The sequence below is a fragment of the Wyeomyia smithii genome, chromosome 1 (genome assembly GCF_029784165.1).
Source record: "Wyeomyia smithii strain HCP4-BCI-WySm-NY-G18 chromosome 1, ASM2978416v1, whole genome shotgun sequence".
NCBI lineage: Eukaryota > Metazoa > Arthropoda > Insecta > Diptera > Culicidae > Wyeomyia > Wyeomyia smithii.
Window position 1 is genome coordinate 57938764 of NC_073694.1, and position 26226 is coordinate 57964989.

Genomic DNA, 26226 nt, shown 5'->3' on the forward strand with positions numbered 1-26226 from the left:
GAAGACAAATTGTTATTGTATCTTTTAGTATCGCTTACACTCTAGATATTACATTAAACAGACTTTAAATAAGTCAATCTATCATCGAGAAGAACCTATTTTAGTATTGTAGGAGAATTGGGGCAAAATCAAATCGAGAGATTGTAATACTGTCTTGCTTACTATGCGTTGAGTGTTATGAAATATGGAAAATATAACATAGTTATTGATCAAAGAGAAAGTAAACAAAGAAAGTCTCTCAATGTTAGATAGGTCCTTTTGCAAAATTAAGCAAGAATTGTGTGCCAAATTCGCAGCTGAAGTATTGTTATCGTGTAATGATAAGATATATTTATTTGTATTGCATATAATAATGATGTTATTTCGTATTATAATCAACTTTCTTTTAATGAATCATGTCGTCGTAGATTCGCTGTTTTGTACAAAACAATATTCAAACAACAATATTATTTTCTTATTATTTTGTCTTAAGTCGGTTGACATGTTCGTGGTTCAAGCAAAGATTCACCGTTTTGAAGCAGTCAACAATTTTTGTCCACTCCAATGTACTCAAACGGATCTTGCGTTAAAAATCGGATTTATGCTCGGTTACATTAACATATACTGCTTTCTGAAAACTCAAAATCGTCATGCAAGTCACAAAGATCAGTCTACTGTTAACATTATTTCAGTATTAATGGGAAACGAAATAAACATTCTTTTTTTTCATCTTACAATTCCTGGGAGGTGCACTTTTTATAAATGCACTTCATCTTCTTCTAAGTTGTTTTGGAACAGTTATTTGGTCATTTCAGACTGTTCTGTTTTCAGAAACCGAAGGTCGCCATCTTGGGTTTCAAAACGACAATTGGTATTCGGCCTTAAGATATCATCCCGGTTCCGAAAATACCCATGTTGGAATGTATTTGGCCTGTTTGGCTCGAAAGTTGCCATTTTGAATTTAAAAAAAAGTATCTGGTGGGGGTTTCTAAGCTCCGAACATCATTTCGGCTTCGGAAATACTCATACTGCATAGTTTTTTACCATTCTACGCTGTTTTTCAAAAGGCAGAAGTCGCCATCTTGAATTCAAAACTCTCGCACATAAAGTTACCGTTTGAACTTACTCCAAAATTTGATTTTGTTCTCCTTCCAGATGCTCCCAGGACGAGTTCCGGTGCCACGATGGCAGCTGCATCTCGGCCTCGTTCGAGTGTGACGGAGAAGCGGACTGCATCGACGAATCGGACGAGATGTCTTGCGATAGGCCGATGCAAAGCTGCCCGGAAGGAGAGTTCAAGTGCAAGGGTTCCCTCGGTGGTCTCGGTGGCCCCGGGGGACGCTGCGTTCTGATGCGGTTCCGCTGCGACGGTGACAATGATTGCGGTGATTGGAGCGATGAGGAGGGCTGCCCGAAGAAGCAGGTCATGTGTACGGCGAATGAGTTTAAGTGCGATGATGGAGACTGTATTCCGGTGCAGTGGCGTTGCGATGACAAGCAGGACTGCAATAACGGCGAGGATGAGAAGGGCTGCCCGGTTGATAAACTGGGTGGAAGGTCCTGCTCATCAGATGAGTACACGTGTAAGGACGGGAGGTGTATTTTGGTAAGCATGATGAGCTCAAGTTGGGGAAGAGTTTCAAGATTACATTGAATTTTACGTTTACAGCGCTCTTGGGTTTGCGACGGATCTGCAGATTGTAAACGCGGTGAAGATGAACAGGACTGCGACATCAAGTGTGAGCTTAATCAGTTTGCGTGTCCTACCAGTAACCGAAACAGCTCTCGAGATTCGTAAGCATTAACTGTAAACAATCGTTAATTACTCACTAAAACCATTCTACTCCAAACAGACTTTGCATCAATCAGAAACACGTCTGTGACGGGCATAAGGATTGTGTCGACGGCGAGGATGAGCTGCGCTGTCCAATTGTACACCCGTGCAGTGCCCATTCACGGTGTGAACAGCTATGTGTTACGGCATACAGCGGCCGGGAGGAGTGCATGTGTCGACCAGGGTTCTTGCTGGACGCCAATGGCTACAATTGCACCGACATCGATGAATGTACGATCGTCAATAATCCGGTGTGCTCTCAGGAGTGCACCAACACTATCGGAAGCTTCCGCTGTGGTTGCAAGGTGGGCTATGTATTGCGACCGGATCAGCGAACCTGTAAAGCGGTTGGCGGAGCCGTCAAACTGCTGATGGCGAATCGAGCTGACATCCGTCAGGTATCACTCAGTAACAACCAGTTCACATCGATCGTCAAAGGACTACCGAATGCCATCGCTATTGATTACCACTACCAGCAGGATCTACTATTCTGGACGGATGTTTCTATTGATGTTATTAAACGGTCATTTTTGAATGGAACCGGTGTCAAGGACGTCATCAAGTGGGGTCTGGAATCGCCAGGAGGTTTGGCTGTGGATTGGATTCACAATCTACTTTTTTGGACCGATTCGGGAACGCGAAGGGTGGAGGTTTCAACGTTCGATGGGACACTGCGAGCAGTTCTGGCTGCAAACGATTTGGACAAACCACGCGCCATTGCAGTTCATCCGGATAAGGCGACCGTGTTCTGGACCGACTGGGGTACCGTCCCGAAGATTGAAAAGGTCTTCATGGATGGCTCCGAGCGGCAGACAATTGTTTCGGAATCGATCTTTTGGCCGAATGGCTTGGCAATCGATTACACTACTAACCGAATCTATTGGGCAGATGCGAAGCATGTTATCGAGAGTGCGAACTTTGATGGTAAAAACCGGAAGAAAATTTTAAGCAACAACTTACCGCATCCATTCGCAATGACCCTGTTCGAAGACTCCATGTACTGGACAGACTGGCATACACGCACGGTATCCACGGCGAACAAGATCACTGGACGTGGTTTCCGCGTCGTTCACGAAGGCTTGCACTTCCCGATGGATATTCAAAGTTACCACGCCTCTCGGCAGCCCGATTATCCGAACCGTTGTCAGCCTGATCAGCGGGGACGTCGTGGTGGCTGCTCTCACCTGTGCTTACCAAACCGAAAGAACCGACGATGCGCCTGTCCGATTGGACTCACGCTGAAAGGAGATCAACGAACTTGTTCCAATGTTCCGGACAAACTACTTTTGATTGCGCGCAAGAAAGACATTCGAGTTCGGCAGTTGGATCAACAGAATCCGACAAAGGGCGTCGATATGGTGGTTCCCTTGGATGGCATCAAGTCGAACGTTGCCATCGATTGGTGTAGTCAAACCAATGTGATCTACTGGACCGACGTCGGTAAGAGCATCATCAGTCGTGCGTTTATCAACGGAAGCCAGCAGGAGGCGATCATCAAATCGAACCTTATTTCACCGGCTGGTCTAGCGTTGGACTGGATCACTGGGAAAATTTATTGGACTGATGCGGGGACAAACCGAATCGAGGCTGCCAGCACAGATGGGAAGCAGCGAGCGCTGCTGATCTGGGAGCGATTGGATAAGCCGAGAGATATTGTCGTTCATCCGAGCGAAGGTTACATGTTCTGGTCCGACTGGGGATCGAACCCGCTGATCGAAAGAGCCGGCATGGATGGCAGCGGTCGTGTGACACTGGTTTCCGAAAATCTACAATGGCCAAACGGCTTGGCACTGGACACCGACAATCACCAACTGTATTTTGTGGATGGTGGAACGAAAGCTCTGGAGTATGTGAACTTCGACGGAACCGGTAGAAATCGGTTGATCACCGAAGGACTCAAACATCCGTTCGGGCTGGACGTGTACGATAAAAAGGTCTACTGGACCGATTGGGACACGCACAGCATCCAGGTTGCGGACAAACTCACCGGCGCGGATCGGCACACGGTACTGGCAAACAATACCGATTTGATGGATATTCGTGTTTTCCACCGAACCCGGAAGGATGTCCGTAATCCGTGCGGGGCACGGAACGGCGGCTGTTCTTACATCTGCTTGTTGAGCCCGTCTGGGTATACTTGTGCCTGCCCGATTGGAATCCAACTTAATGTAAGTATTTGCTTTCACGTGTGTAATCTAGTCTAAACAAACAACTTTCTTCTACAGGACAACGGCAAAACTTGTAAAGACGGTCCGTCCAACTATTTGATCTTCGCCCACCGCACCGACATTCGTCAGGTTTCGCTGGATAGTGACTACCAGATTGATGTCGTCTTACCGCTGCCACCAATCTCTAATGCTGTCGCGTTGGATGTGGATGCTCAAACCGGTGAAGTTTATTGGGCCGATACGATCGAAGATGTCATCATGCGCTCTTCTCCGGATGGAATGCGAGTCAAACAGGTACTGAGCGAAAGTATGGACAGCGTCGATAGTCTGGTTGTGGATTCGATCGGACGCAAGATTTACTGGGCCGATGCTGGACGTTGCTCGATCGAAGTCAGTGAACTGGATGGCAGTATCCGGACCGTGCTGGTATGGAGTGATCTCATTCATCCGAAGGGTATCGCAATGGATTACGAGAGTGGCTACCTATTCTGGGCCGATTGGCGTAAAGATCCGATCATAGAGCGTGCCGATATGGATGGCGAACGCCGGAAGAATATTGTTACAACCGATCTTGGCTACATCTCAGGGCTGACCGTCGATGGGCTTGAGAAGCGTCTCTACTGGACGGATTCCAAGGCCAAAACAATTGAATCGTGTGACCTGAATGGAAACTCCCGGAAGATTTTGTTAGAAAACTTACCCCATCCATATGCGCTAGCAGTTACACGCAACTGGGTCTATTGGACGGATTGGATCACCAAGGCTCTACATTCGGTTCCGAAGACCAACACCAGCAAGATTCGAAAGGTTGCTAAAGATTTGGAACAACTGATGGACGTTAAAGTGGTGCTGGAGCATGAAGAGTACACGGAGAACCCTTGCGGCAAAAACAACGGCGGCTGTTCGCATTTGTGCTTGAGAAAACCGAAAGGCTATTCCTGCAAATGTCCAACTGGACTGCTTATGAAGGAGGGCAGCACCAAGGAATGCAAGACTATTCCAGACGTAGGTTTCTTATAGTTTTAAAACAAAAACCATGTTTAATAATTGTATGTAATTTTAGGAATATCTACTGATCGCCCTTCGCTCCGGTATTGGGCGCATTTCGCTCGACACACCGGACCTTTACGATGTTGTTCTACCATTCGAAGGCGTCCACGGAGTGGTGGCACTTGATTACCACTTCGATCGGATGTACATCTTCTACGCCGATGTCAACGTGGACGCTATCCGGCGTGTCAGTATGCACAACTTCTCCGACACCAAGGTAATCGTGGCCAGCGGCCTGAACACTCCAAACGGTTTGGCCGTCGATTGGCTCTCGGATAACCTGTACTGGACCGATGCGGCACTGAAGAAGATTGAAGTTGCTCGGCTCGATGGTACCTGCCGGAAGGCCGTCTTGACCGGTGGTTTAGATGATCCTCGTTCGATCATACTCTATCCGAAGCGTGGTTTCATGTTCTGGGCGGACTGGGGTCAGGCGCCAAGAATCGAGCGTGCTTACATGGACGGTTCGGAACGGCGAAGTATAATCGATTCCGAGCTCGGCTTCCCGACCGGTCTAGCAATTGACTTTGACATGAAAAAGCTCTACTGGGCTGACGCTCAGCAGGATCGAATTGAGATGTGTGACTTTGATGGGAAGCGACGCACTCGGGTCATCTCGCAGGCTACACATTCGTTCGGATTCACGCTGACCGCCAGCTACATGTACTGGACCGATTGGCACAATAAATCGGTTCTACGGGCTCCGAAGCGGGTCGCTTCCCCGGTGGAAGAGGTTCGTTTCGGGCTGCGAGGCGCACTGGAGATTCGATCGGTGTCCGGAAGTCGACAACCGCACGACTGGAACCCTTGCGGCCAAGACAACGGTGGCTGCAGCCATCTGTGCTTGTTCGCTGAAACACGCTACGTCTGTGGCTGTCCGGACGTTCCCGATGAGACGCACTGTCGGCTCGAACCGGCCTTCAATGTGCCGATCAGAACCAACGACGAAATTACCACCACAATGGACGAGGAGAAACCTGCCAAATCGAGCGGATCTACTGTGCTGAGCAACAACCAATCGCACGCCCAATTTATGATTATCGGTATCCTCATTGTAGCCGGCTTGCTCGTTATAGTAATAATCGCCATCATAGGTAACATTACAAGCTAATCGTGTATTTGTCACTTAACCTCCAATCATGCTCTCAAATGACGCCTCAACCACGTTCACTAACTAACAATCATATCCCTCCTCAATTGTATGTCTACCTTTTATTTGTGTGTATTGCACGACACGCTTGCGTTTCGTACGGCACCTCGGGCCTCCCTCCGTCACCACAGTGGTGGTTATGAGTTCCAGACGGAAACAGAGCAAGAAAACGTCCCGCAGCGGCAGCGACGTGCTGACGTTCACCAATCCCAACTACAACGGTGTCGACGGGTTGTGCCATCCGGGTGCAGGTGAGTCCGGTTCCTCCCGCAACACCATCTGGAAGCGGCTGAAGTACGACCGTGCACAGGTGAGTTGAAAGGTTATTGTAATATGCTTCACATAATGTCTGAATCAGAATATCACTCCGTTGCGGATGAAGCGCTTAAGAAGAAATTTGCATTCAGGGTTTGCGTTCAATGTATTTACTTTCGTTGGATTTTTTACAGCTCTACAATGCTTCATTCAAAAATATTGTTACTTTATATGCAGCCATTACACATACTGAAAACAATTAGGTACCAACCCTTCCCATGCGCCTTATTAGCATGCATTACAAATTAATAACAATCACTGATTATGTAATTTTAATACATAACTATTCTACTGCAATTTTTAAATATATTTTCGCTTATCTCATTTCGATCAAAAAGTAACCTGCTTTAAAAAAAACTCCGCCTTTTGAAGTCTACAAAAATAAGAGTTTTAATGTTCAAGTTTGCTTCAGGATTTAAAATCATGATGCAGAAGACCAATTTATTTTATTTATTCTGCTAGATATCTTTGAAGCGACTGAAAACAGAGTTAATTCCCCTACAATTCTCCTACAATTTAATTCACCTAACTGCGGAAGCAATTACAATCTTTTAATGGAATATAATTTAAAATATGTATAGTGTTGTGTTGATATGTCACCGTTTGTGTCAGAACACACAATATAAATTCTGAATGAATATTAGTAAATAAATAAATTAATCACAAAACATTAATAGGGGGGACTATTAAAAAAATCACAAGAAGGTTGTATGCAAAGCCACGACCGCAAGGTTGAAGTAGAATACTTTTACAAGAAAGATAACCCGGCTGCTTGCGTGTCAGTCACACACGCAACGATTTTAACCCGTATCTTATTGCGGTTTGTAACATCAAGCGATTTCGTTAGCTCGCTGTTGCTTGTTGCATCATGTTGCAACTTGGCAGCTGGGAGACGACGAAATTCTGTTTATACTGATTGATTGAATCGACTTCATATTAGCTCTGCATAGTCGAACTAACTGCTTTTGTGAATGCGTACTAACAGGGCAGTTAATTATTCAATGTCGGTTATGCTGATCGCGCCTTTGCGCTGCCCCTACAGTGGGGGGTTTACTAAATAAAGTGAAAATTAGACAACTACATTAGAATTTGATTGCATCCCGCACAGAATGTCTGCTTGTGTTGATGCCAGAAAATTATTAACCTTCAATTATTTTTTTATTTGCCTTGAAAAAACCATGTTGCGGTTTAAAATCGGTTGCTAATTACAACCTTTGAGCTGCCCTAACATTGGTGGAATTAAGATACACGGACAACATGCACTGTGGAAGCTATTTCACATTCAGTAAATTAGACGGGTGCGACAAATTTGAATTGCTAGGATGCAACACAGAATGCTTGCTTGCGTTGACAAAAATTATTAACTTTCAATAACTTGTTTATTTGCCTTAAAAAAGGCATTTTGATTTCCGAAATTGGATTTCCTGATGGCAATTATCATGCTGCCCCAACACGGGGGGAATAATGGTGTCTGGCGACACACGCTGAGAAAAACCGCGCTGCTCCTGAGACGTGGTGACCAACCACAGGGCTAGTGCTGCTGCTAAGGAAGGACGACTGCTGTTGTCGCTGTCTAGAACTATTATGGGCGGCTCCGGCTGAAACAGGCTCTTATATAGGCCAAATAGCATGTTTTCAATTGCAACGTATATGATTCTGTCGCCCGTGATTGGAAAGCAAGCATATAACGACCAATCAGAGGTCGAATTTTTCGTTTTGACAAGGCTTGACTATTTTCAATAGTACAATAGTGTGAATAATAAAATTACAATTATCTTATTTTGGGAAGAATCTTGGAAGATTTTCCAATCTATTGCTGCAAGAACGAAGGAAATCCATCGAATACTAACCGATTTATTAGCATTTGAAATTGGACATATTTTTCACTTTTTTCGGTTTTAGATTTTCATTTCACATCCCTATGTAGCCGAACTTCCTGAGAGAAGTATTCTACTTCAAAAAGAGTTAATTCCACCTGCGAATCAAGATATCAATGAGAAAAAAATTAAAAGGTTTGATAAAATATTCGGCGGTTTGCGGTTCAGAAACGTGAAAAAACCCACGTACAAAACCGCCTAAAAGCGAAATCAGTGTATCTGTTGTCTTTTCGATAAAAAAAATTTGCGCCGTAAATTAAAAAACCAAAGGATAGCTAAACCAGAGATGCCAGATGTTTTTGAAAAATGTCTGCAACTGCTCGAAATATCGGAAAACTCTGCTTGAAATCTGAAAGATATCTATCCATCCATTCGACAAAGTTTGGCCCACGCAGACAACAGTCTGCAAAGATCTTCACATATTTTGAGAAATATAAAGAGACTCTAACAAAAATCTGTAAAAACTAGGGAAAACTGCAAAAATTTGTCATCTTGAAATCTGCACACGGATTCTTGAAATCCGCGTTTTGCAGGTAGATCTGTACATTTAGTATCCCTGAGCCAAACATCAATAGTTTATATAAATTTACATTAATTAATTATTAATTAATTACATAATTAATTACAAATCGAGTTCAAATTTCCTAAATAATAATAATTTTGCCCTGCCAGAAAAAAAACCACCGTAAGGGAAATAATAAAAATTTTAGGAAAAAAAAACACAAAAATGTTATTATAAATTTATTAACTCGAAAAAATGACAGCTAAAAATATTAAAATTATGATATTTCATGGAATTGCTCAGCTGTGGTAGTTTTGAATAAGCTTCGAAGGATTAGTCTATATTCTAGCAAATGATGAAGCTTTGGAAATATTTCTCTTCAAGCCGGTAACATGACCTTTTTCTCCATTCTGTGTAAGAAAATCTCACTGCTGCTGACTGGTTTGCTTACAAAGAATAAAAGCTAAAATAGTGAAACATACAGAATGATGGGTTCCTTGTATTCTACGCACATGGTCAACATAACTCTACTGGGAGTCATTGAAGTTTTATGTTATTTGGATACTCTTCCTCTAACTTCAACTGTATACCACTTAAAGCAATTCTATTGGTTTCTTTTGAAAGCTGAGAAAATGTCCGAATAAATGTAAGAAATGCCATTCTGGAAACAAAAATGTCTAAAAGTAGTATTGTTTTAAGCGTATTTTGATGTTTTCCGACAAAAAAACCTAGTTGCCATTATTGTTTTTCTAGCTCAAATTGAACGTTTTCAACCGCTCCACTTTTCCCCCATTGATACCAACTCTCTAACTGCTTTAGTTTTCCAGAAATTTCAATTTTAATGCGGCATGTTTGGTGGAGAACCTGAATCAACATGAAACTGGCAACCAAACCGTCTCATATACTGCTTTAAAATTATAAGCATAGCAAGTTAGTTTGCTACAAAATGAGCGAAAAGACTTTGCTACCGTCCGAGCAAACATAGTTTCGAGTGAATATTTGCTCCAATAAATTTCTTTTAAAAAATAGCAAATATTTGCCTAGTCAAATGCCTGCTTAACTCTACTAGCCGCCACTTTCAGTCTGGCGTCGATTTCTTCGTCCAAGCAAACAAGATTATGGGCACGTTGTACTCCCAACATTTCTTAAAGATCTGCCAGAGAGTAAAAATTTGATCTGTATGATTTGACTTTGTAGGCGACGTTTATCAATATTACGTCATGGTAGTTGCTGCATTGTAACCTATCGCCCTTTTTATAGATGGGGCATGTAACTTCTACCAACCATTCTTCCGGTAGTCTCTCTTCTTCCCAATTCCTGGGAATTACCCAGTAGAGTACTGTTGCGAGTGCCATGTTTATAGAACTGTTTTTTCCCGCGACTCGGTTCTTTAGTGGCCTCATTTCTCGTTTGATCTCCAGTAAATCGGGAACTGGGCCACTACTATCGTTTGTAAACACTTCAAGGTTAACCTGCCTTCCGCCTCCTTGCGTTGCTTTGCTCATCGAAGAACTGCCTCCACCTGTCGATCACCTCGCACTCCCTTGTGACCAGGTTTCCTTCCACGTCCCTAACATAACTGGACTCTTTACGAGATTGGTTCACCTTCTCATAAATTTTGTGCGTGTTATTAATATTCGTGATGTTTCCGAAAAACCGGTCATTGATTTGAACAGAGTCAAACTGGTGGTTAGGCGGTGGCTTTGTGGATATCTTTGAGGATGAACGAGGTGATTTGAATCGCTAGGCTGTGAGTTCCAGGCACCGTTTTTTTGGTTTCCTAGGTTTATGCCGAACATTCTCAGTAATATTCTCTTGATTGTTTGTAATGTACCTAATTGTGAAGGCAGGTTGTCTCACTAGGGCCCCTCCACCTAATGTCGAGATGGTGCTGCCATCTTGGATATAGGCGTCCCAGACAACACGTTGCACTTTCGGCTTTCGGTTGCATTACTGGCATTAAAGCCTGCTTAAAGACACTCAGGGGACTTCCCACATCAACAAAGTTATGCTACTTTGGGAACCCGGTCACTGCAGAATCGAAGGAAATGAACACTCCGACGGCCTAGTAAGATAAGGATCTGCTCAGATTTTTTTTGGACCAGAACCGTTTCTGGGTACTCCACATTAAAAGCGACCTAAAAACATAGAAAAAGCTAGGAATAGCATATCGCTGGCAACATACGCAGGGTTGCAAACACCAAAGCTGTTACCAAAAAGCTACTTAGTTTAACTCGTAGTGAACTACGCATCATCACGGGACTCCTCACTGGACACTGTCCTACTCTTTATCATTTAAAGAAAATTGGCAGTCCCAACCGACAATTGCCGCTTTTGCAACGCTGAACTTGAGAGCGCAACATTTCTGCTTTCTTCGGAAGTTACCTCTCAACTCTGTACCAGGTATGAAGTACCAATCCCAAAACGTTCACTGGTTTCATCAACCATGTAGTTCCGAATTGGTGCACAGACTTACAACCAACTACAGAGCTGGTAGCGACTGCTTGACTCAAAAATAGGAACTTAAGAGACCAAATGACTGAAAAAAGAGACCAGAAAGAGACCAAAACGGAACCGAAAAGAGACCAAAAAGTGACCATAAAAAAATTATAAAGAGGAAATTCAGACTAAGAAGCAAAAAAAAATCTATTGATTTGTGAAAAAGGCCTGTAAATTTTAGGATATGAAATGATTGCATAAAAAGGCAATATAAACGTCTAACAGGGTGACCACTCAAAATCAATTTTCGATTTCTTGCTTTTTCCTGGTTTTCCCAAAAATATTTCTTAGATTTTTCCGTTGTTTTATTATTGAAAATAAGGAAAAAACAGTGTTAGAAAACTATGAAAACTATGTTCGTCGACTCTGACAAGTTGCTACATAGAGTCCTGCCCAATTTTCGTTCTTATTATCTCTAAATCGTTCGCAATCCTCGTCTTATGGCGCTTTTTTGTTTCTTTCACTTTTTTGTTGTTGTTAACTTGCCGTTGTGCTTCCAATGCTTCTGTTATGGGAAAATTCTGACCCTCGAATTTCAAGTAGGCAGATTTTTTCGAGGATGCGAATAATGAACACTGGTTGAGGATGTGATTTAGACTTAGGAAAAATTTCCTTCGTCCAGACGGGACACTAATCCGCAATCTCCGATGTCGAATTTTGTTTAGCGGTAGGACTCAAAAACTTTTTCTTCTCGAAAAAAAATCTTCATGTAATATTTGACCTCAATCAGATTTTGGGAGGAGACCGAACAGTGGTTCAAGTTTTACCTACTTATTTACCCGATGAAAAAATAATGTCTCGAAAATCGTCGAGATCTTTTGTTATCTCGAAATACTTCGAAAAACTTCGATATCTTGAGCATACAAAATTTTCGTGCTGAGGCCAATAGAATGTTTTAGCAAATTTTCAAGGTCCTTAAATTAATTTAAACCGACACTTCAAATAAAATATTAACAAAAAACATTATTCCAAATAAACCGAGTAAAACCCGAAGTCGCCAGAAAACACGGTAGAAATCTCATAAAAAGCAAATGAATCATACGGTTTTTCAAGAATTCGATAAAGATGAGAAGGGTTTTGCGCCAACACGACTGAGCGATAGTAGCTTCTCAGAATTCAATGGGACTTTGCGAGTGTGTACACGCAAAAGTTCAAGCTCTAATCATCCAATATGTTCTTCAATATCAGGTTATAGTGACGCTTTGACCCGTCGCTTTCAATTGAAAAGCTTTCTTTTTATATTCGAACACTTTGTGAGTCACATGAAACTCAGTCGAAAGCTCTTGCTGTGATTCTGACAAATGAAGGGCTTGGAATTGATACAAACGCTTTTCAATTGAAAGCGAAGATTATCTGCATCACTCTCACATGACGATTCTCAATTGAAAGTGGCAATGAGCGCTGACGGAGACAGAAGGCTTCCATACAGTACTTCACGCATATATATAGGAAAGAGGAAGGAAATATTGATCGGAACTTGCGTAACGTATTTATTGGTTGCCATTGCCGTTCTAACTACGGCTTGTGGTATTACCATCAAACGACGCGATGCGGTAATAGTTTCAATTGAGACGCTGAAGGAAAGAAAAGAGTCTCTCCCTCCGTCACTCTCTCCGTCGATTGAAATAGTCATTAGTTTCATTTGAAAGTATCCGAAAGAAGAAAGAGGGAAAGAGAGAAAGAAGTGATTCGTTGATAGTAGCCGAAAGGAATCAAGTGGAAATGAAACTGTTCGAATCGAAATGACAGCGCGAGTATATCAGTTTCATTGTTTTGTTTCGAAAATGTGGAGCCCTGGTTGCGTTAACCTTTGACACATTTGTTGTGCAAAAGCCAGAGCATTTAATGAGCGTTTTGAGAGGACACATCGGATGATGTAAGCTTGAACTTTTGCGTGTATACACACAAATCGTATTGTTTCGGTAAACTTCGGTTTCGGGCGAACGATCAGTTTCGAGGCGCTCAAAAAACCGCTTTTTACTTTCGCGAGCCGGTGCATATCAACGGCTCGTACATTCCTGAAAATCGTTAGCAAACGAAACAGCCAATAGCGAGCCTTGTTGTCGCAAAAGTTATTGACGTTGGTGCCAGTAACGCGAAACTGAAAGCATGTGAATAAAACCAGAGTTGTAGTTAAATGCAAAATGTTTTGAACAAATCTAATGTGTTGTTTATGGTTAATGATTGATTGATGTTTTCAAATGACCTGATTCATGGAAGAGAATGGATCAGACATTAATTTCTTTATTTTGTCAGTACCCATTCGGCTAGAGCATCAAATGCGTTATGCCCATCGCAGATGCGTTGTACTGCTTCCAAATTAAATCAGTAAATGCGCTAACTTCGCTCATAAATGATGTGGTTACGCACACTCTAACTTTTGCGTGTACCCTTAGTAACTTAGCTTTTTTTTTTTTTGAATTTATATGTATTAACATTTGAAAAGGGCTGAAGTTTTTTTGATAAATCGATATATCTGAATAAGAAACGAGATAGAGGAAACAAAAAACTTTTTTTCTTCTCAAAAGACCCCTTCTTTCAGTATTATTTTGCAACAAGATGACACAAGAGCCATCATTTCGGTCGTGTACTGCTATTATTATTTTTTAATAGTGAATTTCAATAAACGCATCTTTCAACTGTCAAAACCAAAACCAAGACATTGGAATTACTATGTGCAAACTGTGCTTTTGTTTCATGCCAGCTCTACTTCGATTCAGTGCAAGCACTTTCACAAGAAGATTGAATTTGTTGGAGAAAGTTTTATTTCATAAATTTTTATCCCAAAACTGGTTGTATATTGAACTTTTTATGTTGATAAAGTATAATAATTTTAAAAAAGACACAGTAAGTCTTTTTTTCGGCAAAAATTTATATCACATTAGCTTGTCCCTTACATTTTCGCCCCTGGGGCAACTTAAAACGAGGATTTTAATCGAATATTTCATGTAGAATTTATCATGGTCCGAATTCGGGGACCTGTTTTCCCAGAAAATTAGACCTCTTCGGAGTTCAATAAGCAACATATAAAAAATTGGTTGAATTTCATTAAGGTCTAGAGGTGGCGCAGAGGGCCTAAAGGTCAAATTTTAAACGAAAGCAATTTTAAAACAAAATATATGCCTATATAGGTAAACAGGTGATTTTGTGGCCCTTTTGGGCGTAAATTTCGTCCGTTTTGCGTTAAACTCAACCGTTTTTGAGATATTCGCATTTTCAGTGTAAACTCTTGCAATCTCGGGGTATGTGATTATAAGGAAATGTCCAAGGTGCCTGTATAAGTTAACACGTCATGTTCTCGAATATATTCTCGCAATAGATATCATTGTTCCTCCGTAAAGAGTGCAAAAGAGAAAGAAAGTCTAGCTAGAAAGAAAGTCTCTAAACCAAGACCAAGTCTCTAAAAAGAGACCTCCTACCTGCCCAGATCTAGCTCAACTCCATCAATGAGTTCGAGCATCTTGTAATCTGTGTCATGCAATCGTAGTGGCTCAATGCCCTTCAGTCAAACAAAAAACACCCCCTCGTTCACAGTGGTCTGCTCTAGGCGGCAGGTCGCTAAGAGAACGAGGCAGTCCCCGGGGGAAGCGGCCCTCGGGAACACAAAGAAACGGTTGGTTGTGCTACTACCGCGGGAAAGCACACCAACTGGTTCAAGGTCTACCGGAAAACCGGCGAAGTGGAGGTTACGGTAGATATAAAAGCGTCAAGAAGGTGCGACGCGCCAAGATGGCGAAGTGGTCAAAAGGCCAAGAAAGGATAGGAAAGCACGAAGTAGGGGGGTGCCCACATATTCAAGATGGACGAGTCGAAATACTTTGAAGTCTTAAAAGAATGAGGGGCAAAACCAGTTCAAAGAACAAAGCAGCTACCTACAAGACAGTGACTGAGCAGGTTCTAGGAAAAGAGATGCAAGTTCAAACGCTCCACTCAGAGGTGCTTAAAAACCGAAATCACCGAGGGGTACCACGTTGCACAAGCCCTTGAAGAGAAAAGCGGAGTGGGAGTGGCCACTGAGTCAATCCGCGTCCGAAAGGGTCCAGCGGTGATCGAGGTGGCCACCTTTCGACTAGCATTGGCAGATGCGACCCTGGCCCTGAAGACAGCCAAACTTAAGGTTGGCTGGTCAGTATGTCCTTACTGCAGTAGGGCATACTGCAGCAAGAGTGCGGGGAGCCTCCCAAGTCATTTGCATGTTCCGGAAAACGGGACGCAAACCACTTTATGGGAGGCGCGAGGTGCCCAACCGGCAAAGAGGCTACTGAGCCACGGGCGTAAGGGTAACACAACTGAACCTGAAGCACTGCTATGCGGCCTAGCAGCTGCATAGCCATCGTATCGGACCCTATCATATCCCTTTCGGAAACGGTACCTGGCCGCGGATAGGTGCAGTATGGCGGTCATATGGACCGCGAGCAGTTTCCCGGTTCAGGAGCATATGTCAACCTCAAACGAAGGATACACAGTCGTCCAGATAGTCGACTTCGTGACCACGGAGCGGACGGGCCTAACGCCATTGGTGATGATGGGTGACTTCAACGCTTCAACAAATGTTGAGTGAGGAAGTCGTTGCATGAACCAGCGGGGTCAGGTCCTGTTCAAAGCTTTGGTAAAGCTCAACCTAGACCAGAACAATGCTGGGACCAAAAGTACATCCAGCAGAAATGGTGCGGAGTTGATCATAGACGTGACATTCTACAGCCCAGGACACGAACTGGCGGGTAGACGATGGCTACACCAATAGCTGACCAATTAGTTACCACACTATGGCGGGCGGGTGACGCCACCATGCCGAGGATCCGCCAACCTGGGAATGAAAAGCCACCGGTTTTCTGGTGGAGGGAGGTGATAGTGGACCTTCGCAGTGCGTGCCTCCGTGCAAGACGGTGGATGCAATGCGAGCGAGCCGAGAAACTTAAAGTAGAGCGCCGTGAAGCATTCGGTTCTGCAATAGAACTTGTTGTAATCGGCGAGCAATAGAACTTGTTTTGATAGGCTATGACTGAGTGCCAATACGAATCCGTAGGATAACGCCTACAGGATCGTGATGGCCAAGACCAAAGGCGTGTTGGTACCTGGAGAGCGATCACCAGCGAAGCTGGAGTGTATTATCAAGAGACTTTTCCCACACTACGAACCGAGTCCTTGGCCTCCGGCGATCCAGTCTCACATCCGACATTTCAGTATCTCAGACATAGGCTAGGGATGCTCGGCCAACCGCAGGGGTAACGAATGAGAAACTCATTGTGATCGCCAACTCCTTAAAGGTGACCAAGGCACCGGGACTGGATGGAATTCCGAACGTGGTCATCAAGACGGCCATTGAAGGGCTGTTCCGGGTAGTCATGCAGAAGTGCCTGGATGACTGCCGATTCCCAGAGGGGTGGAAGCGACAGAAACTGGTCCTATTGCCAAGAGCTGGGAAATCGCTAGGGGACATATCGGCATGCAAACCCATCTGTCTACTGGACACTGTAGGGTGTTAGAGAGGATTATCCTCAACGACTGGTGAAGTACACAGAGAGTGTAAACGGTCTAGCAAGTAACCAGCTCGGCTTCCGGAAATGTTCAATCCTGGGCCCAGTGCTCTGGAACGTCATGTACGACGGAGTGTTGAAGCTGAAATTCCCTGATTGTCGGCTTTGCGGACGACATAACGCTTGAGGTCTACGGCGAGTCGATTGGAGAGGTCGAACTGATAGCCGCGCAATGCATACCCAAGGTCGAAGACTGGATGCACTCCAGAAGACTGGAATTAGCGTACTATGAGACGAAGGTCACGGTTGTGAATAACCATAAATCGAAGACCCGGATATCTGGGGTGCGCTAAGTAACAAAACTGGTTTTATCAAAGTTTTATAGCGCTGTTTTAGCTGTATTGAACGCTATAAAACTTTGATACAACCAATTCTGTTACTAGGGAATGCCCGAAATTTGTCAAAAAATTCTTATTTTCCATCATGAATTTTAACAGACTCAAAAAACTTTCACATTGTTAAGTAAAAGTAATCAACAAATTTTCATATTCGATCTTTTTATGGGTTCAGTAGTTCTCAAGTTATAACCAATTTTGTAAACCTTTTATATTTCAAAGTTGCCACTTGGACTTAGACTTATAAAAAACGTTCTTATATAAAAAATTGTTCGAAATGCTGCCTAGAATATGAATGTGCTCGTTCGAGTGAAAATATAAAGGCAAACTTCAAAGGCTGAAAAATCATGAGTAGCTTTTTAGGATGAGGCATAACGTTCTTCGTAAATAATAGAATGTTCCGAAAATTATAAATACATCTTCTTTCTTTAATAAAACAAAAAATACAGGATTTTTCGGGTCATTTTATTCTGAAATATAGATAGATATAGATAATAAGTGTTTTCTTTCCAGTTTCAATTCAAGTTGGGATTATTTTTCGTAGGATACGCGAGTTCTCTAACTTTTCTCTTAACACTACTCATAAGCTTTTGCACAGTGTGTTCTCCGACCATTTTTACCACTTTAAGCCAATCTTTTTTAAATTTTTCAACATTGTCAGCTGGTTTGACATATTTCCTCAGCTTTGCCTTGGTCAAAGCCCAAAAAGTTTCAATAGGGCGAATTTCAGGGCAGTTTGGAGGATTCATCTTCTTTGGGACACATGTGACATTATTTGTTTATACCACCCTAGTGCATCCTTAGAGTAATGGCAGGAAGCATGATCGGGCCAAAAGATTGGAGGATTGTTATGCTGCTTAACCATGGGTAACAACCTTTTCTGCAAACACTCTTTCACGTAAATTTTACCATTCATTGTGTCATTCGTAATGAATGGACGAGATATTTTCCCACATTCCTTCTTGCCGAATTTTTCGGTGTAAATGGCTTTCACTGGTCCAGGGACATCCTTTCCCTTCGGTGATGTATAAAATTGCGGTCCTGGCAGAGTCTTATAGTCCAGTTTTATGTAGGTTTCGTCATCCATGATAACACCCCATTTTTTTGGTCAGAAGTTTGTCATAAAGCTTCCGAGCTCTCGGTTTCACAGATTCAGCTTGTTTTGGATTTCGTTTTGGCTGCTTCTGCTTTCGACGGGTCTGCAGACCCATTCTTCCCTTGGCACGCATAACGTTACTCGCCAAGGTTCCAAGCTTTCTCACCACATCTCGTACTGATACTGAAGGATGCCGCTTGTAGTATTCCTTAACCTTTTTGTCCATTGTGGGATCAACAGGCCCTGGTTTTCTACCACGTCTTGGGGCATCAGTAAATGTGCACTCTTCACAATACTTCCGCAATGCGGTTTGAACTGCTCCGACACTTATACCTTCTTCTCTGGCTCATTTTCTTATAGAAAGACCACTCACGGTGCCCCATTTGTGCACAATTCGCTTTCTTTGCTCGGGAGAAAGGCCACGCATTTTAAAAATTTCGCACTAAATGTTAGAAAAAATGACAGCATCTGTTTCTTCTGGATGTAAACAACAGGACGCAGCCAACGTTTGGTTGAATACTGCACGTTATTTGAAATGACGGTTGATCGTAAGTGTATTTATAATTATCGGAACGGTCTATAAGGCAAATTGAAAAGGTAGCAGATGCATTTCATGTTATGATTCTAACCATGATTTTGCTGAGTTTTTTATTTTACTTTAGCGAACTTTCCTTACAAATGTATTTCAATTTACATTCTAACAATTTTTCTTTTAGCATTATTTTGGTATAAATAGAGTTAACTTTTTTTACCATAATCTTGCATTTAAATACCACTTTTTAAAAAACCGCTGCAAAAGTATGCTCAAAGGAACCTAACATTTAGGGAAAAAATAATTTCACCTCCAAATTTATTTAACTGAAAGTTTAGACATTCATAAATTTTCAATATTCATTTTTCAACATTTAAATATTTAGACTTTCAAAACTTTTAAATATTTTGAACTTATTAAAAATTTTAGTCATTCTTATAATTTTAAAACATTTGGACATTTTCTCATTTCTAACATTTTCATACATTTTACATTATTAACATTCTTGAGGTTTTTGAATTTTTTGTCATTGTTGTCGCTATTGATATTTTCATTTTTGATGTTCTTGGTTCCTGTCATTTTTCAATGTTTTGGCACTTCTGACCTTTTAAAAATTGTGTCATTTTTTAAATTTTAGTAATTTTTTAAATGCTTTAACAAATTTGACAGTTTACATTTTCACATTTCACACGGTTTTTTAACATTTTTGGCATGTTTGTGGTATATTGACGTTTTATTGTAGTTTCTGAAATTTTCACCATGATTCTTATGTGTGCTTCTTCCTTGATGCATTCAAGAAATAGTAAAGAAATGCTTACACTTTTTATAACGTATATATAACGTAACGAAAGAAAATTGGTTCACGTATCAAAAATAACAAAAAAGTCTCATTCCTGAAGAATTGAAAAGTCACCCTCAATGAAAAAAATATCGTTCTTGGAAATGAAACTCTTAGTAAGACCTAACATATCAGCTAAGTATGATTCCAAATAAGGTAATGGAGGCGAGATTTAATCACAGAGGTGTATATCAAAATATCTGAAAAGTTTATACTAAAAAATACTTTAAATTTCCAAAAATGTTTTTCTTTTAAAATATGTAGTTGAATCCTTATTTTTCCGGTGCACATTTCCTAGCAAAAGCTGCACTTCCCAGACGAAGTAAACAACTAAGAGTTTTGAGGTCCTTACGTGTTTGAGACCATTTAAGAAATCAGCATTGGTAGAAACAATCGTTCCACTCGCCAAAAATGATTAAATTTAACTTAGGCCGTTACAAATTTTATTTTCATTTTATGTTTTATGGGGGGGGGGGGCCTTCAAAAATCTTGAATATTGGAAGGGGAAGAAAAAAATGCACAAATCGTTTTGTTCATTTTATTGGTTTTCCGACAACATAAATGCTCAATTTAGCAACAAACAAGTCCAGTGACAGCGAGAGTGTCGTCATAGACAAGCGAAATAAATAATAATAATAACAAAGAGTTATTTTTCAAAATTTATTTGAGTGCAAGTTACAAACGTCATAACTTGCACACAAACTTTGATCAAAGAAATTTCTTTTTTTTCGTCTCGGTGTTATTTATTTTTTGCCACCCCCTTTGCTAATATTGATAACCTTGGACATATAAAGAATTCGAAATTTGTATCAGCCTTATTGATCACTTCAACTTTCGCCATCAATTCTATGCAACAAAAAGTAAATTGTACCTTATGTTGTATACAACTCATACGTTGGATACGCAATGTTGCATGAAATCAAAAGCTTCACGCTGCAAATTACAGAGCTTTTATGGAGCAGCATGGTATTTTACTGCTGAAAATAAAGGAGGCGGCCGATCGTCTCTAAATTCAAATTATATTTTTTGGCCTATAACCACGAAGCATAACTAATTATGCCATTTCTATACAGGAGCTGGTCTACGAGGAGAAATATTTGGGCCCACCGCACGGAACGGCAACCACGACACTGATTTCCCCGGCATCGTCATCGCAGATCTCCGCCACCTCAGCAGTTCTTCCAGTGTAAAGTGTGGAGTGGTGTCAAAACAGCAGGTGAACGATGAAAAAAACCTCAACAACAAAGTAAAGCTAGCATCGAGGCGGAGCATAAGCGGAACACTACCCAAAGATCAACTATTTATGAAACTATTCAAATCAATGGAACATATTCACTGACGCGAGATCGTTCAAGGAAATTCAAGGCAGCTACACTAGACAGAGTAAATCGAAGCTAAAACTAAAACAAAAAAAAACATAACGAACTAACGAACGAAACCTAAGGTTGAGCAAACTGTCAAAGAATATAGAGTAAACAAACTATTCTACTTACATAGAGAGATGAAAGAAAATATTATTAGACAGAAAACAGAGAGAATTATAATATTTTTATCACACATTTTTGTATATTGAGCGATTACTTTCGTTTTATATGAAGCAAACAAAACAAAAAACACACACACACACACACACACACACACACAAAATGGTGCATACTGACGGCTCACGAAAGGTACTATCATTACCTCTATATTTTCACAAGTTTTAGTATGTAGTCAGCAGAAGCAAAAACGCAAAAACAAAAAGAAGACACCGAACAAGCGCGTGTGTGTGGGCTGATACGAAGCACACGGGATGATCACCTTAAAGCAAAATTTTAGCCCGTACGCACTTTGCAGTGCGTATGAAGAGAATAAAAACGCAAATCACGGTTTGACCTTTTTGACAAGTTTGGGAATAAAATCTCAGCAGCACACAGAGGACAACAGAGCAGTACTCTATATAAATATAAAATATATATACACACACCCATACACACGTATGATACGGTTATGAAACTGGTTGTAATTTTATGAGCAACAACAAGCCACTCAACACACACACACAAACACCCATTCGAAGCTCCACCCACAACCGTAACCAAAACAAATAAACAAACAAATAAAATCTAAATCTCTTATCTGCTAGGGCAAAACCACAAAAACAGGTTTATGGTAGTGTAATAATACAATAGAACTACTAATGGAAAATCACAAACAACAAACGCAGTTTCCCCCGCTCCCCGCGTTGATCGATTTTGGCTCGGAATCCGTTGAAATTTGACAGCGACGAAAACAAAAGAAGATTTGTTTTGGTTTTACGGACTTACATAAATAGCAAAACATAAGAAGAAAACACACACACACAGCAAAATTATTAAATCGTTAAAGCTAGAAGAAGCAAAACAAACAAAAACGCGTGTGGATAAATAACACAATATATACATGAATGTTTTATATATTTCTGGTTTTTATACATATCCTGCAAGCGGGAGGAAGCGAGCTACAAAAAAAAAATACACGGAAGGTGAAAGTTTGTAGTGTTTGACATTTTTTAACACAATCGCGGTGGCAGATTGTTAACGATAAAAGCGTTTTTTTTTTTTGTTGAAAAAATTGTTTCGGTTTTCTTTTATGAAACATGGCTGTGCGTTATTTTGAGAATGAAGTTATCATTTGTTGTTGTGTTCTCAATTACATTTAATGTAACGGATGGCGTATTTTTTCCCTAGCATTCCATTCGGATCGAGGGTTGCTCCGGAACGGGAATGCTTCCGCGCTATTGTTTCTTTTTTCGATTTTTTTTCAACATAAAATATTAGATACCAAAAGTCCAGATCAAAGATCTGCTTCGCTGTAAATAACATGGAGATGAGGAGGGAAATTTTATTGATAATGGCTCAAGGAGAGACGCGTTCGTACGAAGTGCAGCAGAATTTGACGCAACGATTGGAATTTAAACGAGGAAATTGAACGAAATCGGCTATTAAGAGAGCAAAAATTGTTTATGTTTATGAATTACATTCCTAATTTTACACAGTTACACGTAGGTTAAGATGACAGCATGCAAATCAACTGCAAAAGATGTTAATAATTATTAAAGAAAAGGTCTTTAACTAACTTTACTATAGGATCAGGGAGAGGGTGCCGGCAGAGTCAAACTCGCGAACGTGGATTCAGTCTTCAAGATTGAAACGGAACGGTACTAGACAAAAACCCAAAGGGAGCGCGAAAAGTAATCGTTTGTTAGGAATACGATTTTTTTACTGTAACTAAAGAGGAGTGAAAAAAATACATAAGCAAAACTTAAGATTAAACTAAAACAGCAAATCGTAACTACTGATGTAACAAAAACTAATTGAAACCAGACAAGAGAAAAATTAGTGTATATACAGAAATGGAATTTCATAAAGTTGCATACATACTTCCTTGCATCAGATTGTATAAGAGTAAATGCTAAACAAACCAAAAACAAAACAAAAAAATAATGCTGCAAATGAAATGTTACAGAAAAATTCCAACGCGACAGCAAGAAGCATGAAAACAAGTGAAACAATGTGCCAAAAATTAGACGGAAGATGGCGCGCGAGTGCCATTGAATCGGCATGCAAGAGCGCGTTTGTGCATTGTTCCTTCTATGTGTGTGGGTGCAACTCCAAAAGCACCCACACACATTCGAACGTGTGATTGATTTTCTTTGTGCGTGCGTGCGTGCCTGAGTGTATGTGGGGGTTTAATGAGCACTCGACACGCGTCCATCTTCGTGAAGTTAAATGTAAAATTGTATAGAATAAAATAACTGTATCTGCTCACTTAAATGAAACATTTAAAAAACGATATTTTCAACCGAATGAATAAAAAAAAGACTGATTTGCTTTTGGGTTCTGACACTCACAATCGTTAATGAATCAATTGTTTGCGTGATAACGATCTGAACGCAATAGAAGCGTTTTTTTCCTTCTGTTTAGTTAGGTTCGCTCAAAGCCACTGCGCGGCTACATTTTAGGTAAGGTTACTTTTCGGTGTATATTTCTAGTTGTTCGTTTTGCCGATTTTCGCTCTATGATGCTGTCTTCTGGAAGAAGCAACGCTGAAATCTGGCTCACGTTTCTGTTCACACATTTCGGTATTCTGTTGATGTTTTCGACTGTGTTTACTGCTGTTATTTTTGAGTGAGCGAAACGCGAAAGTCAACAGGCGAAACGAGTCAGACAAAAAATTAATTGTTTTGTTAGAACACGCAAATGTGATTCCAAACATTCACGACGAATGCCGCGCAGGCTGATAGACTTTTTAATGAACAATTTTCTTTTGAAAACCTTCTCTATCTTCTTCTTCTTCGCTCACTTGAAGTAAGATTTTAAACAAAAAAGTTGCTCATATATCATTCTACTATAAATTTGACAATATAAAGATCAAATGTAACGTTAGTATTATTTAGTTTGAGGGAGAAAATAAAAAAAAAAACAACACTAACCTTCGACTTATCCGGACTGACCGACGTTCGACTCGGTGACACTTATGACACGATCACTTGTTAGTGCCTCTTTCGGATTCGGACAACCTATGGGCGAATTGCACCACCACCAAAACAAACTGATTGTTCTCTTTCCAAGGGCTCTAGATTGAGTATAATCGGTATTTTAGAATTCACCATTGCCTAATTCATAGCTTCTCCAGTCGGAAAGTTGAATCACTGTGACAGAATAGACAGCGTGAACGTCATTTGATGACGCCCGACAACTATGACAACTCCGACGACTGCGACGACGATCACATCCAAGCAGCTGATGTGATACCGACACAAGCACTAAAACTGACACAAAATGGCGACACAAACAAACACAGCAGTCCCTGCTTTAAGTTGTAATTCTTTTCGTACCTCCTCCCTGAATCAAAGTGCGCGTTTTAGTGCATACAACAACAACAACAACGTCAACAACAAAAAAGTGCAGATAAAACAAGTTTCATTGGTTTTAAACAAAACCGTACAGCAAACTAGCAAATGCCGAAGAAAAGTTCGGAGGGCAACCGCATCCGTCGGAGCGACGGACGGAAATTCAAGTAAAGACTTTTAACCTCGTAATGCGTGTGAATGGATATGGGTAGGCGAAAAAGATTAAATTTATAAATCCAAATATGAGCAAACAGGTTCCAATACCGAACACGAGTTAGAATGTTACGTGAAAATGATCCCGTTTTCCAACCGAACGCAAAAAGCCAACTAACGGCGACACGCCGTTGGCTTTTGCCGGGTGCAAGCGGAAGCCCTAATACGATGGCTCTATTGTTACACTAAATAATTATTTACTGAGTTTGAGGAATGATAACGAGAACGAAGAAAAAAAGCCATGAATATGGTAAATCCAAGAACACTTTATTTTTTATAAGAAAATGAAGAAAAATAAATCGAGAAAACTCACACCTTGAACATATTTGAAGGAAGAAGCAAAAAAAAACACTCACCAAAACACGTGCAATGGAAGCGAAAGCGAATAATGCGGCAGATTTTTACTAAGCAAACCCTAAAGCTCAACACAAACACTAACAAAACAAAAAAAAAGTAGCCTGTAAGTAACAAAAAAAAGAGCACACCCAGCCCGGAAGTCCGGTTCCACCCGGCTACCTCCCGACTCTGGTGGCGGTTTCGGGTGGCGCGGCTGGCACCGGCTGACTTCCGTTCCACTAAAATGTGGCAGGCTCCTACCACTTCCGCGAACGCTGCTGGGTTGGGTGTGTGCCGTCAATTCAGCAGCAACTCACCACACACCGCTACACAGTTGTAAAGTGTGCGTGAGCAGGCTGAAAGCGTTTAGTTTTGTTTTTCAGTTACTAATTTTATAGAGAAATTATAAGCAAGCAAAGAGAGAAAAGATCCCAGTATAAAAAAATCACAACCAGGAGCGTATTAGTGAAAAAAAAAAACAAATTCAAAGAAATTTAAAACAAAAACATGAAAAGAAACCAACATGCTGTGAGGAATTAAGATGAAAACAAAAAAAAAACAAAAATAGTTGAAACAAAACCAAAACAAAAGACAACATTAAATCGAAAACGGAAAGAAGAAGTGATGAAAACAAAAATAAAAGTCAAATGAAAGTTGCACGAAATTAACGGCAATCCACTGAGGGAAGCAGGGAATAGCACTGCAAAATGCAGCAATGCTAACTAGCAGAATAGAACAAAAAAAACAACGGATGAGATTACAACACTATAGCGAAAGGTACAGAGCAAACTGACAAAAACCAAAACCAAACAAAACAAACGTTGGAGAATAGTCCTGTGAACATAAGAAAAAAAATCATGAAAATTAATAAATGTATTTTAAATGTTAACTTGTTGGTGTTTCATTGAGTGCTGTCTCGGAGTGAAAGAAAACACAGTCTCCTTTGTTATTGTGCCATTGAGTTTTCCATTAGCTAAGGGAAGCGCAAAAAATAAATAACACTGTGAAGAAAAACAAAGGAATAGCTTTCATAAAAAATTGTGTGCAAGTTACGACGTTTGTAACTAGCATGCAAAAGTGAGTTGAAAA

At 41.0% G+C, this 26226-nt stretch overlaps 1 protein-coding gene across 1 annotated transcript in view; it reads left to right on the forward strand.

The window, feature by feature from the left end:
• The window catches only part of LOC129717081 (low-density lipoprotein receptor-related protein 4), an 82715-nt gene extending 56689 nt beyond the window's left edge, over window positions 1–26026 (forward strand). Inside the window, exons 4-10 of the mRNA XM_055666924.1 lie at window positions 1135–1585; window positions 1649–1773; window positions 1833–3981; window positions 4039–4986; window positions 5045–6125; window positions 6313–6491; window positions 20786–26026. Coding sequence (XP_055522899.1) covers window positions 1135–1585; window positions 1649–1773; window positions 1833–3981; window positions 4039–4986; window positions 5045–6125; window positions 6313–6491; window positions 20786–20902 — 5050 coding nt within the window. The 3' untranslated portion in view covers window positions 20903–26026. The remainder of the gene's footprint in view (window positions 1–1134; window positions 1586–1648; window positions 1774–1832; window positions 3982–4038; window positions 4987–5044; window positions 6126–6312; window positions 6492–20785) is intronic.
• Window positions 26027–26226: the final 200 nt, after the last annotated feature.